General features: G+C 41.6%; 1 protein-coding gene across 1 annotated transcript; it reads left to right on the plus strand.

Moving 5' to 3' along the window:
- Nucleotides 1-495: 495 nt before the first annotated feature.
- On the plus strand, nt 496-18,984 carry LOC110500475 (cAMP-dependent protein kinase type II-beta regulatory subunit). The gene is made up of 11 exons (XM_036960052.2): nt 496-1,061; nt 5,321-5,356; nt 9,680-9,732; nt 10,016-10,099; nt 10,580-10,686; nt 12,021-12,174; nt 13,567-13,668; nt 13,911-13,985; nt 14,139-14,207; nt 14,350-14,479; nt 15,296-18,984. The coding sequence occupies exons 1-11, from the start codon at nt 794-796 to the stop codon at nt 15,430-15,432; spliced, it is 1,215 nt and encodes a 404-aa protein (XP_036815947.1). The 5' UTR covers nt 496-793; the 3' UTR covers nt 15,433-18,984.
- The last annotated feature ends 100 nt before the right edge of the window (nt 18,985-19,084 follow it).

A 19,084-nucleotide genomic window follows, 5' to 3' on the forward strand; every position in this document is an offset into this window, starting at 1 on the left:
CCTAAAGACAGAAAGGAAGTGGGTCAGAACAGGAAGTGCCAGTCTAAATGTACTCCCCCTTTTTTTTTTTTTTTTTTAGCTTTTAACTGGAATTATCTTCACATCATTTAACACATAGTTGGAAAATACACAGAATATAGGCCATTTACTGTAAAATGTGACCATTTGTCCAGCTTGAATTTGAACCAATGACTGTAAACAGAACAGACTACAATAGAATAGCCTGAAGCAACTACCAGATACTTTATGCATAGTGCCATAATGGTATTCCTTATATATATATATATATATATATATATATATATATATATATATACATATTTTAAAAAAAATATATATATATATTTTATATAGATATATACAAATCTTACACATTTTTGCTATGTCCATCTCTGACTAGGCTATTATATTTGGTTACATTAAATGAGTTAACGCTCACAACATGCCACTGCAGTTTTTGCCATCCTATGCTATCTATCCTATGCATTGCTGCAGCTCGCTTCTCATACGCAATCCCTGGGTGGGTGGTTGCCATGGTTTCTCGGGTCACGTGCGTGGGTTTCCTGTAGCCAGTGAGAGCAGCAAAAGATGCCATTTTCATTCAACATACTGAAAGGATTCTCTACATTGCACGTGGATTATAAAACATTCACCGGGCAATTAAGCGTTTTTCATTTTTCGTTTCACTTTTTCCAGTCTCTTGTATTTATAATTAAATAGAATTCTTTCGTTATTTGGGAAGCACATTAATTATACATTTTATTTCGTATTTCTCATAGATTTGACATCAGGAATGAGTATAGAAATTCCTGAAGGATTGACGGAGCTGTTGCAGAGCTTTACCGTGGAAGTGTTACGGAATCAGCCGGGAGATTTGCTCGAGTTCGCGTTGCAGTATTTCACCCAACTGAAGGACAGTGAGACTACCGGGGCCGCGTTCGGCAATGACCAACATTCGGCTTCGCGACCCAGTGGGAAAGCGGTCAATTTCAACGACGAAGCCATGCAGATCGATTCTGAAAATGGAGAGGAAGAGGAGAGTGACGAAGAGGAATTCATTGGTAAAGAATAATAATCATGTGTATATTATATTCTGCAGCCAATGGAATATTGGAATTGGAATCCTACATTTGCAATATGTTTGCCTCCTAGAGAGAATATAGCCAGTGGTGTGTGATTAGCAATTGCTTGCCACATTCTAACACCATGGCATTTATTTTGTCTGGGCTGGTATTGCCCATATATGGTCATGCCATGGTGGCTGATTGATGTGCATACTAATGAACATACAGTATAGCTGTGTAGCCTTTGATCTCTAACCGACAGCGTATCCTGATTTCGTTTGACATCATTAGGGCTATACAGTGCTTGTAGGCCAAGTTACTACAGAGGGAACAAGAGCCTATACAGTCCTCGTGATAAGAATCGCATAGGCCTTTACATTTCATATGCAACAGTATGTTATTGGCATTGTACAGCTCTGTAGGTCTGAAAGTAAAGCAGTTGGGGGTGGAGGAGTGTTTGTGACAGGTTAGCATTCCATTACTCAGTGGTTGTGGAGCCTGACTGAAGAGGAAGTCTGGATGCCTGCTATTAGGAGGATAGGCCACCCAGGGCTGCAATTTGCCTGGCTACCCAAACTCCTTCCTCTGGCCAAACGTTACGTCACGCCCACGGACGTTAGTTTCTTCTCCCCAATGAGGGGGTGCGATTAATCTCGCCTGGTCGCCCGTGTAGGTGTGTTTTGCACCGGCTGAAAGTTGATTGCATTCAATTTGGAACCAGGTTGCCTCTCGGGCGCGAGCCAGGTTGCCTCCCGGGCGCGAACCAGGCTCTGTCCGGCTCTGTCCGTGTCAAAACAAAAGTGATGTAATTATGCACGTGTAGTAATGAGTAGGATTCTTTGTTTTCACATGCAAAAGTGATTGCTTTTGATAAAAACGCTTTATCTGCCTTCTCAATGAAATTTATGTAGTTTGAAAATTCTAACATTTTATTTTAAGGAAAATAAATGTATTTTTCTGAACAATGCCCCACGCTGCCTTGTTGACAACATGGTGGAGTGGTGCAGATTATTGTTTGATTTGAGAAAGGCTCGTTCCCTCCCCACTTTCTCGATGACGTGATGGGCCATAGCTCGGTGTAGCCCGGGCCAGATCAATCGAACCCCCTCATTGATTAGGGATCTGAGTATCTCTTTGAAGATTCCTGGAATGAAAATCCATTCTAGACCGTCTGATTGGTCTCCGAAACCAATGGGTTGGACCAGAGCCAGAAAATAACACACATGGGTAAAGTGATGTTTTGAAGATTCAACATTGGCTTTGATAATCTGATTGGTTAGAGATGATCCAATCGCTGATTACTTTGTTTTGTACAACGCCCCCTCATTTTTTACTTCACTACAAACGACTTCTGTGATGGCAGTCTCAGGCTGAAGCGAACAGTAGAGCAGTGGAACGTCAGGCAAGGCTGCAACAGGCCTTGGCCTACATTCTCTGTTTATACATTTTATGTAACACATGTATATAGAATATGGAACAAGCCCCATGCACGATTACTGCTTGCAGATGGAATAGAACAAGCTCCATGCACGATTACTGCTTGCAGATGGAATAGAACAAGCTCCATGCACGATTACTGCTTGCAGATGGAATAGAACAAGCCCCATGCACGATTACTGCTTGCAGATGGAATAGAACAAGCTCCATGCACGATTACTGCTTGCAGATGGAATAGAGTAGAATAGAATAGACTAGAAGAGAGAAGATAAGACCTTGGCTGATGCAGAAATGCTACATGCAGCCAACGTCACATTATTCCCATGAGCCCTTGGCCCTGACACAGTATCACCACAATGTTCCGTTCCAGTTTGTTATAATAGTGTAACGACAACACATGTCAGGGTTCCCCACTTGGTGGCCCGCGGATGGTTTTATTTTCTGAGCAAAAAAATACATATATTTTTGTTTTATTGTTGGACATAAAAGACTGTGAAAACACCAGCGAATCAGCTCCAAGTGATTTTAATTTTGGAAATCTTTGGTCCAAAGTATTCCCATGTATAATAGATGTGTGATATGTGATATCGTGATATCGTATACAAATGTAAGCAAAGTCTGAAATGATTATGTTTTAGTCAAATATTATATCTGTTTGGGCTTCTTGCGGTCAATTTGCAGTCCTATAAATGATTTGTAATTATGTTCCGTCCCCCTGACCAACCACTTAAAAAAAAATTGTCTTGTGGCTGAAACTAGTTGATTATCTCTGACATACAGCGATGCCTTTGTAAATGTATGTTGGTGCGACATGCATATGGTATTGTGGGAAGTTGTCCCTCCTGGGTTTCCGTAGTCAGTGAATCTAAAGTAAACAGTCTGAGCTCATCACAGACTGAGTTCCATCTCGCTTCAACCCATCACGTGTCTGCGTCTGATTATTATTTTATAAACAATTAGTAATGTAGCTATGGTACAAACCCTGAGAGATGGTTGTTTCAGGACCGGTGCAGTCAGGTGCATTTAATCTTCCTGTTACTGGCAAGCCTTGACTGCACTTTTCATGGCCCGTGAGAGGACCTATAATTCCCCCTTACACAACACAACCAACCCAGGCCCTCGGCTCATAATTCTATTTAGATGAGAGAGAGAGAGAGGGGAAGAGAGAGAGAGGCTGGCTAACTAGGTATTCATGGATGAGATGAGACCTCTTACCTAATGTATTTTTCATGTGGAGGTATTGTTCTAGTGCAAAGTGTTTTAAATTGCTTTGGTTCATTGACGCTTTAAATTCATTCTCAATTAAATTTTGTCCAGAGAAGCAAAATGCAATTCAAAGGACTCAGCAGCTGTTCCCTGTTAGGAGTTTTAGCTCAGCAAAGGGTGCGTGCATACCTGGTTTTATGTAGAGCCAAAGATATAGTAGAGGGAGTTTGTGCCGTTTGAAGTGTTACGATGCATTTACATAACACCACCAATTCTACGGCAGCCATGTTAGCTCTGCATGGGCAATATTGACCAATAGCAGTTATGGTTTACCTGGTTTGATGACGTTATCAAAGAGAGAGGATATGCATTAAAGCATTAGGTCACATCTGTTATTAGCATGTTGTTATAACAATCCCCAGTGGCTCAAATGTCCTTTTCACCCATTATTCAGTTGCCTGCGTTGATACGTTCCTCTGAATGATATCGCTGCGTTGATACGTTCCTCTGAATGATATCACTGCGTTGATCCGTTCCTCTGAATGATGTCACTGCGTTGATCCATTCCTCTGTATGATATCACTGCGTTGATCCGTTCCTCTGTATGATATCACTGCGTTGATCCATTCCTCTGTATGATATCACTGCGTTGATCCGTTCCTCTGTATGATATCACTGCGTTGATCCATTCCTCTGTATGATATCACTGCGTTGATCCGTTCCTCTGTATGATATCACTGCGTTGATACATTCCTCTGTATGATATCGCTGCGTTGATCCATTCCTCTGTATGATATCACTGCGTTGATACGTTCCTCTGTATGATATCACAGCGTTGATACGTTCCTCTGTATGATATCGCTGCGTTGATCCGTTCCTCTGTATGATATCACTGTGTTGATACGTTCCTCTGTATGATATCGCTGCGTTGATCCGTTCCTCTGTATGATATCACTGTGTTGATACGTTCCTCTGTATGATATCACTGTGTTGATCCGTTCCTCTGTATGATATCGCTGCGTTGATCCGTTCCTCTGTATGATATCACTGCGTTGATCCATTCCTCTGTATGATATCGCTGCGTTGATCCATTCCTCTGTATGATATCACTGCGTTGATCCATTCCTCTGTATGATATCGCTGCGTTGATCCATTCCTCTGTATGATATCGCTGCGTTGATCCATTCCTCTGTATGATATCGCAGCGTTGATACATTCCTCTGTATGATATCGCTGCGTTGATCCGTTCCTCTGTATGATATCACTGCGTTGATCCATTCCTCTGTATGATATCACAGCGTTGATACGTTCCTCTGTATGATATCACTGCGTTGATCCATTCCTCTGTATGATATCACTGCGTTGATCCGTTCCTCTGTATGATATCACTGCGTTGATCCGTTCCTCTGTATGATATCGCTGCGTTGATCCGTTCCTCTGTGTGATATCACAGCGTTGATACATTCCTCTGTATGATATCACTGCAATATTGGAAGTCCTCTTTCTTTGGCCTTAACGGGATGTAATCCGATATGAATCCGATTTGAATCCAATACGAATCCCCAAATGAATCCTATATGATCACCTAACATTTTGCTTTCCTCTTATTTCAGCTCCAGTGATGAGTCGATTCATTAGAAGAGCATCAGGTGAGTGTGTTACATCTGTTGTTATGTCAGGTGTGCAGTGGTGGAAAAAGTACCCAATTGTCGTACTTGTGTACAAGTAGAGATACAGTAATAGAAAATGACTTAAGTGAAAGTTACCCAATAAAATACTACTTGAGTAAAAGCGTAAAAGTATTTGGTTTTAAATATACTTAAGTATCAAAAATAAATGTAATTGCTAAAATATACTTAAGCACATTTTTTGTCCATTAAAATAACATCAACTTGATCAGAAACACAGTGTAGACATGGTTAATGTTGTAAATGACTATTGTAGCTGGAAACGGCAGGTTTTTAATGGAATATCTACATAGGAGTACAGAGGCCCATTATCAGCAACCATCACTCCTGTGTTCCAGTGGCGCGTTGTGTTAGCTAAAATAATAAAAGAAATACAAAACATAATAATAAATACAATAAAACTGGCCTTCTTTAGACTAGTTGAGTATGTGGAGCATCAGCATTTCTGAAACTCGTCAGTCTATTCTTGTTCTGAGAAATGAAGGCCATTTCATGTGAGAAATTGCCAAGAAACTGAAGATCTCGTACTCAACTGGCAGCTTCATTAAATAGTACCCGCAAAACACCAGTCTCAACGTCAACAGTGAAGAGGCGACTCCGGGATGTTGGCCTTCTAGGAAGAGTTGCAAATAAAAAGCCATATCTCAGACTGGCCAATAAAAATAAAAGATTAAGATGGGCAAAAGAACACAGACTCTGGAAAGAGGAACTCTGCCAAGAAGGCCAGTCACCTCTTCACGTTGAGACTGGTGTTTTGCGGGTACTATTTAATGAAGCTGCCAGTTGAGGACTTGTGAGGCGTCTGTTTCTCAAACTGTGCTGGTTAGAGCCAGTTTGAGCTGTTCTGTACACAGAGTTGTACGAGATCTTCAGTTTCTTGGCAATTTCTCACACGGAATGGCCTTCATTTCTCAGAACAAGACTAGACTGACAGTTTTAGAAAAAAAGGTATTGTTTCTGGCCATTTTGAGCCGGTAATCAAACCCACAAATGCTGATGCTCCAGATACTCAACGAGTCTAAAGAAGGCCAGTTTTATTGCTTCTTTAATCAGAACAACAATTTTCAGCTAACATAATTGCAAAAGGGTTTTCTAATGATCAATTAGCCTTTTAAAATGATAAACTTGGATTAGCTTGAAAATAAAGGAGAGCCTCACACTCTAGGAGCTGAAATGCAAAAATGTAATGTCCAACGTTTCGACAGGCAAGCTGTCTTCATCTGTGGAAGACAGCCTGGCTGTCGAAACGTTGGTAATGACGGTTCTCCTTTATTCTCATGTTTTCCACTTGGATTAGCTAACAAAACGTGCCACTGGAACACAGGAGTGATGGTTGCTGATAATGGGCCTCTGTACGACTATGTAGATATTCCATTGAAAATCTTCCATTTCCAGCTACAATAGACATTTACAACATTAACAATGTCTACACTGTATTTCTGATTAATTTGATGTTATTTATATGGACAAAAATGTGCTTTTCTTTTTTTTAAAAAGGACATTTCTAAGTGACCCCAAACTTTTGAACAGTAGTGTACATTATTTTCTTTAGGAATGTAGTGAAGTAAAAGTTGTCAAACATATAAATAGTAAAGTCAAGTACAGATACCCAACAAAAACTACTTAAGTAGTACTTTAAAGTATTTTTACTGAAGTACTTTACACCACTGCAGGTGTATTACTACTGGGCTGGAACAAAAGCCTTTTGCTGTAGTAGGTTTAGCTTCTCAACCGGGAGATACCCATTCCCAGAGAGGTCATTCAGTCAGCAGTCATTCAGTCAGCAGTCATTCAGTCAGCAGTCATTCAGTCAGCAGTCATTCAGTCATTCAGTCAGCAGTCATGCAGTCATTCAGTCAGCAGTCATTCAGTCAGCAGTCATTCAGTCAGCAGTCAGCAGTCATTCAGTCATTCAGTCAGCAGTCATTCAGTCATTCAGTCAGCAGTCATTCAGTCAGCAGTCATTCAGTCAGCAGTCATTCAGTCAGCAGTCATTCAGTCAGTAGTCATGCAGTCAGCAGTCAGCAGTCATTCAGTCCGCAGTCATTCAGTCAGCAGTCATTCAGTCAGCAGTCATTCAGTCATTCAGTCAGCAGTCATTCAGTCAGCAGTCATTCAGTCAGCAGTCATTCAGTCAGCACCCCATTGTCTGTTTGTAGAACCACTTGCCACCATTTCAATAACTGACATGCTTTTACCAGGAATCTTCACAGTCTTATACAGTACAGCACTAACTCTGTCTGGCCTCTTTGTTCAGTCAGCAGTCATTCAGTCTTCAGTCAGCAGTCATTCAGTCATTCAGTCAGCAGTCATTCAGTCAGCAGTCATTCAGTCAGCAGTCATTCAGTCAGCAGTCATTCAGTCAGCAGTCATTCAGTCAGCACCCCATTGTCTGTTTGTAGAACCACTTGCCACCATTTCAATAACTGACATGCTTTTACCAGGAATCTTCACAGTCTTATACAGTACAGCACTAACTCTGTCTGGCCTCTTCGTTCAGTCAGCAGTCATTCAGTCATTCAGTCAGCAGTCATTCAGTCTGCAGTCAGCAGTCATTCAGTCAGCAGTCAGCAGTCATTCAGTCATTCAGTCAGCAGTCATTCAGTCAGCAGTCATTCAGTCAGCAGTCATTCAGTCAGCAGTCATTCAGTCAGCAGTCATTCAGTCAGCAGTCATTCAGTCAGCAGTCTACCTATAAAACAAACCGTTAAATCTCTTATCAAGGATACCTTTTGAAGTTACACTGACAGTCAGGCTACACTTTATTTTTTATATATATAACTGATATGGAAAAATGTGAGGCATTAAAACACGGAGGTCATTAATCATAACTGTTTCTCCACGGTGTTTCATTTGGCCTCTGCTTACAGTAGAGACAACGGTGGTAATTCATCTCTATCTTCCATTAGCGAAGAACAGGAAGGAAATGCATCAGTGGATGATGTAGGGTGACATGAGTTCAAACCAGGTGCAGGAGGACAGTGTTGAGATGAGGATCTATCCTAGTCTCCTGTGTGGGAGGATGAGGTTAGACAGACAGACAGACAGACAGGCAGGCAGTGTTGAGATGAGGATCTATCCTAGTCTCCTGTGTGGGAGGATGAGGTTAGACAGACAGACAGACAGACAGTGTTGAGATGAGGATCTATCCTAGTCTCCTGTGTGGGAGGATGAGGTTAGACAGACAGACAGACAGACAGGCAGGCAGTGTTGAGATGAGGATCTATCCTAGTCTCCTGTGTGGGAGGTTGAGGTTATACAGACAGACAGACAGACCGTGTTGAGATGAGGATCTATCCTAGTCTCCTGTGTGGGAGGATGAGGTTAGACAGACACAGACAGACAGACAGACAGACAGACAGACAGACAGACAGACAGACAGACAGACAGACAGACAGACAGACAGACAGACAGACAGTCAGTCAGTCAGTCAGTCAGTCAGTTGAGGATCTTATACAGCTCACTGGCCTCTCTGATGGGCTGGTCAACCATACTGACCGCTGCGCTCACTGGCCTCTCTGATGGGCTGGTCAACCATACTGACTCATGCCAGCAGTAAGGGAGTGTAAGAGGTCTTCAGAGGAGGTTGGGGTCAAGATACCTGTGTAGTTTTTGTATGGTACAGGAGATGTACGGTCAGTGCTGTCCAGACATTGCAAAAAAAAGTCTTCAGACAGAATATAAAAAAAACATATTTATTTTACATAATAAAAAATTATAGTGTGATTCCTTTCGAATGGAAAAGTATAATTAAGGTCTAGTCGCCAAATACAATATAGGCTACGTGTAAACAATAGATATGTGCTTTGTCATTCTCAAGTAGAAGGACTGAGCTCTGGTTCAGTTGGGTATAAAAACTCTTTCTGATCTGTTTTAAAGTGTGAGTCTTAAACATGTCCTACTGAATCTCCCTGTGATGTCACGGAGCATTGAGTAAGTTTATAGGAAGGAGATCATATCTAGATGTTTATACAAATGTCACGTTGATGAAACCTTTTTTTTTTAAACAATGGTGTGGTATATCACAAAGACTCTTAATCTCAGCACAATTAGACAGTTGTTTATATGACTGGGATAAGTGGGATCATGGTAGAAATCCTGCTAAAACTCCCAGAATCTCACTCTCCCCCCATATAGTCGTGGATCTTTAACAGGGACTATCTTAGATTGTTTTGTTTACCGTTTGTATGACTATGTCGTTTAACATGTCTGCTTTACTGTGTTGTATTTTAAGTGAATGTGAATGTCTTGCACTAACTTTCATTCATCACTTCTATCACACAGTTTGTGCCGAGGCGTTCAACCCTGATGAAGACGAGGAAGACAAAGAAGAGAGGGTAAGATGGCTCAGACAGACAGAGGAGTGACAGAGGAGTGACAGAGGAGTGACAGAGGAGTGACAGAGGAGTGACTGTACCACTTCAAAAATAGTGCTACTGTTCAAATGAAAAGCATTACAGAAGAACTACAGGATACAGGATCTGGATTCCACTTGATATTGTACTTGGTATTGGAGGAAGTGCACGGGGTATGAATGAGTTACGGTGGCATCATGTTAATGACGTTTCCTCTCTTAATGTCTCTCTGTGAATAACGCGAGTGGCGTGTGTGTTTTCCCAGGTCACCCATCCTAAAACAGACGAACAGAGGCAGAGACTACAGGAGGCTTGCAGAGACATTCTGCTGTTCAAAAACCTGGACCCGGTAAACTGAAGAAATATTCCTTCATTTTAGGCTGAGTGGGCCTCTCTGCCCCTCCACCCACTGGCTGCTGTTAGTCAATGGACTGACGTACTCTGTACACACACACACACACACACACACACACACACTTGGCACATGTATGCACACACACACTAACTGTACACAGAAAAAATAACAGACCGTAGCCCGGGGCCTGTAACTTTGTCATGGCCCGGTGCACTGTGGGATTTTTTTTTTGCTAGATATTTTGAAATACTGTAACAGAATGTAGAGAGGAATCAAGTTCAAGTATTCATTTATCCTACATATTGTACTGTGATGATGCTGTGGCATATGTAGTGGGTAATGTGGCCTTACTGTAACAAATACCCAATACAATGTTGGTTTTCTAATTGAATATACATCTAGTTTAATATAATCCACGGGTCTTTGTTTCAGTTTGATATTGTTATTTGTTTGTTTGTTTTCCCAATATCACAGGAACAATTTTCCCAAGTACTGGACGCCATGTTTGAGAAGTTCCTTGAAGTAGGAGAACACATCATAGATGAAGACGACGATGGCGACAATTTCTACGTCATTGAAAGGTAAACCCTGACATGCTGTAGCAGCAACCTCGTCAAGAGGTTTGGATCTCTTGGCTCAACGGTTAAATGGGATACTTTGGGATGTTAGCAATGATACCCTTTATCTACTTCAGATTAGACTTTATGTCTCTGGGTCCAGTAGGAAGGAAGTTAGAGGTAGTTTAGCATGCTAGCAGATACTCATAGACTTCCAGTTATTGTGCTAACGCTAGTTAGCATTGGCTTGCGAAACTACTAGCTTCCTTCATACTGGACTGACAGCCGGGGTTACTTCCCAAATTTGCTACATTACATCACAGTGTATTTGGCAATAGTTTCCTTTCAGTTAATCATTTCAGCTAGGGTAAACACTATGATGGAGAAGTGCCAGTTGCACCACACTTCCCCAAACCATCTTGTGCTCAGTGTGTAAATGTATATTTTAAACTGTAGAGCTTTGTGCTTTATGTTGTAAATGGTTTGAAACCTTGTGCGCTGCTATTTTGGCCAGGTCTCTCTTGTAAAAGAGATTTGTTAATCTCAATGAGACTAACCTGGTCAAAACAAGGTCCAATAAAGATCACAGTAGTTGTCTTGAAAGGACTGTTATATGATCCAACTGGCTCTCTCCATCTCGCGCTCTCTCTCTCTCTCTCCCTTCCCCTCCATCTCTCTCTCTCCCTTCCCCTCCTCTCTCTCTCTGTCTCGCGCTCTCTCTCTCTCTCCCTTCCCCTCCATCTCTCTCTCTCTCTCCCTCTTAATCTCCATCTCTCTCTCTCTTCCCCTCCATCTCTCTCTCTCCCTCTTCCCCCTTAATTTCTCTCTCTCTCCCTCTTAATCTCCATCTCTCTCACTCTTCCCCTCCATCTCTCTCACTCTCCCTTTCCATTTTTCTCTCTCCCTCTTCCCCTCCACCTCTCTCCCTCTCCCTCTTCCCCTCCATCTCTCTCCCTCTCCCTCTTCCCCTCCATCTCTCTCCCTCTCCCTCTTCCCCCTCCATCTCTCTCCCTCTCCATCTCGCTCTCTTTCCTTTCCATATATTTTTTTCTTACTCTCTTCCTTCTCTCTCTCTCTCTCTCTGTCTCGTACTCTCTCTCTCCCTCTTCCCCCTCCATTTCTCTCTCTCTCTCCCTCTTAATCTCCATCTCTCTCCCTCTTCCCCTCCATCTCTCTCACTCTCCCTTTCCATCTCTCACTCTCCCTCTTCCCCTCCATCTCTCTCCCTCTCCCTCTTCCCCCTCCATCTGTCTCCCCCTCCGTCTCGCTCTCTCTTTCCTTTCCATATCTTTTTCTCTTACTCTTTTCCTTCTCTCTCTCTCTCTCTCTCTCTCTCTCTCTCTCTCTCTCTCTCTCAGAGGGACCTTTGACATCTATATGAGGGTTGATGGTGTAGAGAAGACCGTGGGAGCCTATGATAACAAGGGGAGCTTTGGGGAGCTGGCCCTGATGTACAACACCCCCAGGGCTGCTACCATCATCTCCACCTCGCCCGGAGCCCTCTGGTGCCTGGTGAGTGGATGCTCTTCTGTTCCCATAGTACATGCAGTGCCAGACAGTACTGAACCGTGCATATTCTATTATGGGGTAGCAGGTGTCTGACAGTTTTCGGGGAGAAACTGGCATCGTGATGAATGGCTCAGTCGTCAATGTGTCAGGGATCACGTTCACTTTATATGGACTCCCTCTGTTGTAAGTTGCTTATAGGTACATTATGCTCCGATGGGTACATAGCCAGAATTCTGCCTCTATGTATTTAGTTGTGGAGAAACAGCTGAGAAAGCTCAGTGAGGTAAAATAACTGTTTTGTACAAAGTGCTTCCTATAATCTGTACTCTCTGAGCGGAGAGCATTGAACTGTACATGAGCAGCACATGTGTCCTTTCCCAGATGCTCACAGACCGTGATATTTAATGACATGATATAATAATACTTCTGCTGCTTTTTTTGTGAGAAATCATGACATGTGTTTAATGATAAAGCTCCCTCTGCTGGACAATATTATGTTGGACACAGGGACAAAATGTTTATAGATACTCTAGGAGTGGTAATGGAGTACTGTACTAGTAAACAAAACAATCACAAGTTGTTTGACTGTGTGTGTCTTGAATATATACTGAGACACAAAACATGAATATTTCCATGACACAGACTGACCAGGTGAATCCAGGTGAAAGCTATTGTCCCTTATTGATGTAACTTGTTAAATCTGCTTCAATCAGTGTAGATGAAAAGGAGGGGACAGGTTAAAGAAGGAGTTTTAAGTCTTGAGACCGTTGAGTCATGTATTGTGTATATGTGTCAATCAGAGTTTGAGTGGAAAAAACAAAGTTTTTAAGTGCCTTTGAATGGCGTATGGTAGTAGGTGTCAGGCGCACCATTTTGTGTGAAGAACTGCAACGTTGCTGGGTTTTTCACGCTCAAGTTTCCCTTGTGTATCAAGAATGGTCCACCACCCAAAGGACATCCAGCCAACTTGACACAACTGTGGGAAGCATTGGAGTCAACATGGGCCAGCATCCCTGTGGAACGCCTTCAACACCTTGTAGGGTCCATGACCCTCATGCAACTCAATATTAGGAATGTGTTCCTAATGTTTGGTAAACTCAGTGTATCTTTCACCAATGCCAGACATCGACATGACTTGTTGTTTTCATCCTACCATTAGAAATGTTGTTTTCATCCTACCATTAGAAATGTTGTTTTCATCCTACCATTAGAAATGTTGTTTTCATCTTACCATTAGAAATGATTGATCTACTCTTGTTGTTTTTATCCTACCATTAGAAATGATTGATCTACTCTGTTTTCATCCTACCATTAGAAATCCTACCATTAGAAATGATTGATCCTCTGTTGTTTTTATCCTACCATTAGAAATGATTGATCCTCTGTTGTCTGCAGGATCGTCTGACATTCAGGAGGATCATCGTGAAGAACAACGCGTTGAAGAGGAGACTGTACGAGGAGTTCATTGAATCACTTCCACTGTTAACATCATTAGAGGTACAGTATAGATGTTTGTTATGTATAGCCTGGTCCGAGACCTGTTTGTGCTGTTTAGCCAACTCCTATGGTTGTTTAGCATGACAATGTCCATAGGAGTTGGCAAGACGGCAGGTATGAGACTTTGCTACTTTCTTTCTCTTTACCAGTAGAATCGAAAGTGTATTTTAAAGTTAAACCAACTGATCCATTTTAAACCAATTTGAAACCAATCTCAAACCCACTTTTTTCCCCCCCCACAGCTTTCAGAGAGAATGAAGGTGGTGGATGTGTTGTCTTCTAGAGCCTTCTGCGATGGAGAACAGATTATCTCTCAGGTATTCGTTCTACATGATTCCACCGTTTGTATGCATCGTGTATGTTATGTTCGTGTTAAATGTTCCCTAACTAGAACGGGCTTCTTTCAGTCATTCTTTGTTATGTATTTGTTATTCTCAACTTTGAACATAATCCTGTATATTCTGTTACAGGGCGATCTAGCAGATTGTTTTTATATAGTTGAATCTGGTCAAGTTAGAATCACCATGAAGAGAACCAGGGTAAGTTTTACATTGTTCTGTGATGATTTAAAAAATTACATAAAAGTAGGTCATGTGTGCACCATCAAAATAAATGTTTACTTTGGACAGATTTGTGGGATTTAATGTTGTTTATGTTGCTTTTCTTATGTCTTCTCTCTAGACGAAAAAGGACCAAGAGGATGTGGATATAGCTACATGCTCCAGGGGGCAGTACTTTGGAGAACTGGCCCTCGTCACCAACAAACCCAGAGCTGCTTCAGCTTATGCTGTGGGAAGTGTCAAGTGTTTAGGTACGGCATTCACTACACCGTATGTTCTGTTTGATTTCCTGTTTCAGTCCATGACATAACTGTTTGACTTCCTGTTTCAGTCCATGATATAACTGTCTTAGTGAAAGCATCAGCTTTTGAGAGAAGCACTTCTGTATTTAGGTAAAAGCCAACAGAAGCCTTCTCTGCCATTCACTTGTTGTGACATGGTAACACTTGACATTACAGCATGGAATAGAGGGGGGTATTATAACATGATAACAAAGTGGAGTTGTTGTTCATGTGGATCCTTTTTAGGACCTGTACATGTGATGTGAGGACAGCTCTGCTTACAATCACACCGCTTCCCATCCTGGGTGTTGACACCTCTCCTCTTGTGTTTACCAGTTGTGGATTCCCATCCTGTTTGTTGACACCTCTCCTCTTGTGTTTACTAGTTATGGCTTCCCATCCTGTGTATTGACACCTCTCCTCTTGTGTTTACTAGTTATGGCTTCCCATCCTGTGTGTTGACACCTCTCCTCTTGTGTTTACCAGTTGTGGATTCCCATCCTGTTTGTTGACACCTCTCCTCTTGTGTTTACTAGTTATGGCTTCCCATCCTGTGTATTGACACCTCTCTTCTTGTGTTTACTAGTTATGGCTTCCCATCCTGTGTGTTGACACCTCTCCTCTTGTGTTTACCAGTTGTGGCTTCCCATCCTGTGTATTGACACCTCTCCTCTTGTGTTTACCAGTTGTGGCTTCCCATCCTGTGTATTGACACCTCTCCTCTTATGTTTACTAGTTATGGCCTCCCATCCTGTGTATTGACACCTCTCCTCTTGTGTTGACCAGTTATGGACGTGCAGGCGTTTGAGAGGTTGCTGGGCCCCTGCATGGACATCATGAAGAGAAACATTGCAAATTACGAAGAGCAGCTGGTTACTCTGTTTGAATGTAGCACCACTGACATTGAGGAGATAAACCCATGAAAACCAGAAGGGGGAAAAAGACAGTGAGATGCATGATGACGATGTCATAAATTGGTTAGTGGGAAGTGGGAAAAGTCTTGTCACTTTGTGTGTAACTTTTCCATGATCTACCTTTGTCAAGTATTGTTTTCTTTCACAAAATAGGAAACTGGGTATGTTAGATAGGTACAGGATCGATTCCAGATAACATACAATGGTTTTTGAAGGATCGTTGACTTAGGAGTAATATTTTTTATTGAAGCTAAGATATCTGTGTTATTCAAAAACGTAAATGTTCATAAGTTCTGTCCTCACAACTTTCCTTTTTTGATTTATTTTATTATTATTATTTTTTTTTTACAAATGTACATTTTATTGAATTTATCAAAGACATTTTAAGTCACTTGTTTTGTATATTATTGATCACTATTATGTCATGTAAAATATAAATTGGCCTTTTCAGATTCTCTGATAATGTCATATTTCTTCTAAAATCTTGTGCCAAAGGTCATTACATCCTTACTAGATTATGAGCGTGTACACAAATCACCAATATACCTTGCACATTAAAGTGTTCATAATTTGATATTTTCATGTTGACATAATTTTCAGTAAAGGTGTTGGTTCATACTGTACATTGTAGGCTAGGGGATACCCAGGGGAACTATGTCCTTTCTGGCTTCAACAACCATGTTGAACAGTTGTACCAACAAATAGTGCCATAAAATGAAAGGGATGAATTGAACAATGTGATTTCCTATCGTTGCACTCTGGTATGGCTGTCGTGGTGTTTACAGAGTTAAGAATCTTATATTTTCGCCATAAAATGAAATACCCAAAGCCTGTAGCTCAGGACCTGAAGCAAGGATATGCATATTCTTGATACCATGTGGAAATGTGAAATGAATGTAGGAGAATATAACACATTAGATCTGGTAAAAGATAATACAAAGAAAAAAACTTTTTTTTTTTTGTACCATCATCTTTGAAATGCAAGAGAAAGGCCATAATGTATTATTCCAGCCCAGGTGCGATTTAGATGTTGGCCACTAGATGGCAGCAGTGTATGTGCAACGTTTTAGACTGATCCAATGAACCATTGCATTTCTGTTCAAAATGTTGTATCAAGACTGCCCAAATGTGCCTAATTGGCTTATTAATACATTTTCAAGTTCATAACTGTGCACTCTCATTAAACATTAGCATGGTATTCTTTCACTGTAACAGCTACTGTAAATTGGACAGTGCAGTTAGATTAACAAGCATTTAAGCTTTCTGTAAAAATCAGATATGTCTATGTCCTGGGAAATGTTCTTGTTACTTACAACCTCATGCTAATCGCATTAGCCTACGTTAGCTCAACCGTCCCGCGGGGGACCCACCAATCCTGTAGAGGTTTTAAGAAGTTATTAAAAAAGATAGTTTTGAAAACAGTTGGCTGACCAAGTATTACACACTTTCAAGCTCTTGATTCCTCAGTACTATAGCATTAGACATTCACCACTATAATAATGGTATTTGACCACTTTATTGTCTTCAAGTTCTTTGTTCCTCAGTACTGCAGCATTAGACACTAACCACTGTAATAATTGTATTTGACCACATTATTGTGTTCTTGAGCTAGTTTACACTACATAGTTTGCAAAAAAAGTATGTGGACAACCCTTCAGATTAGTGGATTCGGCTATTTCAGCCACACCCGTTGCTGACAGGTGTATAACATCGAGGACACAGCCATGCAATCTCCATAGACAAACATTGGCACAAGAATGGCCCGTACTGAAGACCTCAGTGACTTTCAACGTGGCACCGTCATAGGATGCCCCCTATCCAACAAGTAATTTTGTCATATTTCTGCCCTGCTAGAGATGCCCCGGTCAACTATAAGTGTTGTTATTGTGAAGTGTAAACGTCTAGGAGCAACAAGGGCTCAGCCACGAAGTGGTAGGCCACACAAGCTGACAGACCGGGACCGCCGAGTGCTGTAGCTCGTAGCATGTAAAAATCATCTGTCCTCGGTTGCAACACTCTACCGTGTTCCAAATTGCCTCTGGAAGCAACGGAAGCACAAGAACTGTCCGTTGGGAACTTCATGAAATGGGTTTCCATGGCCGAGCTGCCGTACAGAAGCCTAAGATCACACAGCCAAGTGTTGGCTGGAGTGGTGTAAATCTCATCATCATTGGATTCTGGAGCAGTGGAAACTTGTCTCTGGAGTGATGAATCACGCTTCACCATCTGGCAATCTGACAGACTAATCTGGGTTTAGCGGATGCCAGGAGAACGCTACCTACCCAAATGCATAGTGCCAATGTTAAAGTTTGGTGGAGGAGGAATAATGGTCTGGGGCTGTTTTTCATTGTTCAGGCTAGGCCCCTTAGTTCCAGTGAAGGGAAAACTTAACGTTACAGCATACAATGACATTCCAGATGATTCTGTACTTCCAACTTTGTGGCAACAGGTTGGGTTAGGCCCTTTCCTGTTTCAGCATGACAAATACCCCCGTGCACAAAGCGAGGTCCATACAGAAACGGTTTGTCAAGATCGGTGTGGAAGAACTTGACTGGCCTGCACAGAGCCCTGACCTCAACTCCATCGAACACCTTTGGGATGAATTGGAATGCCGACTGCGAGCCAGGCTTATCGCCCAACATCAGTGCCCGACCTCACTAATGCTCTTGTGGCTGAATGGAAGCAAGTCCCCGCAGCAATGTTCCAACATCTAGTGGAAAGCCTTCCCCGAAGAGTGGAGGCTGTTATAGCAGCAAAGGGGGGACCAAGTCCATATTAATGCCCATGATTTTGGAATGAGATGTTTGACGAGCAGGTGTCCACATACTTTTTGCCATGTAGTCTATTCCCATGTGTTTCTCATCTTAAATGTACATTTTTAAGTATTAAATTAAACTGTTCTCATGTGCCAGTAAAACATAATAATATGAAGCTTTAGCAACGACGTCAAAGGATATTGATAAAGTGTGTCCTAAATGGCATCCTATTCCCTACTATGGGCCCTGATCAAAGGTAGTGCACTACATAGGGAATCGGGTGCCATTCGGGACACAGGCATTATTATATGTATTGCTGTCTACCTCTAAATGATAAATAACACCTTTATACCTTTTAAGAAGTAGTTCACAATGGACCCCTGCTCTCTCAATAGCAACTTCTCTATCTCTCTCAATAGCAACCTCTCTTTTTCTCTCTCAATAGCAACTTCTCTCTCTCTCTTGCTCTCTCTCAATAGCAACCTCTCTTTCTCAATAGCAACTTCTCTCTCTCCCTTTCTCTCAATACCAACCTCTCCCCCCCTCTCTCTCTTTCTCAATAGCACCTCCAGTGGTTGAATTTTCCATTGTTTGCTTTCCATTGTGTTTTTGGTTCCCTTAGTCTGTGAACAAAATGGCTTATACATGAGGTATTATACAATTTGTTTTTTTGGCAGTGCAGTTTTGTGAATAAGGTTCACGACAGACTGGAACTGTGGATATATCTGAGGAGGAAATCCAGTATTATTGGCTGTTGTTGGTTATATCTCACTTTTCAGTACAATAAAGAACAGTTTTGTATTAAGAAGCTGCTATGCTTATTTTCTTTAGACACTAACTTCATTCAAAGTGAAAATATTAATAATGAAAATCTCTATTATATGCATCTACATGTTGCATCTCTG

The sequence above is a fragment of the Oncorhynchus mykiss genome, chromosome 2, assembly GCF_057628025.1.
Source record: "Oncorhynchus mykiss isolate SJ-2025 chromosome 2, ASM5762802v1, whole genome shotgun sequence".
NCBI classification, from domain to species: Eukaryota; Metazoa; Chordata; class Actinopteri; order Salmoniformes; family Salmonidae; genus Oncorhynchus; species Oncorhynchus mykiss.

Excerpts from the sequence above, each read along its gene's own strand:
- LOC110500475 (XM_036960052.2), top strand. The coding sequence starts at position 794 with ATGAGTATAGAAATTCCTGAAGGATTGACGGAGCTGTTGCAGAGCTTT. Across the intron at positions 1,062-5,320 it reads TGACGAAGAGGAATTCATTG|CTCCAGTGATGAGTCGATTC; the intron begins GTAAAGAATAAT and ends CTCTTATTTCAG. Across the intron at positions 10,100-10,579 it reads TGTTCAAAAACCTGGACCCG|GAACAATTTTCCCAAGTACT; the intron begins GTAAACTGAAGA and ends CCAATATCACAG.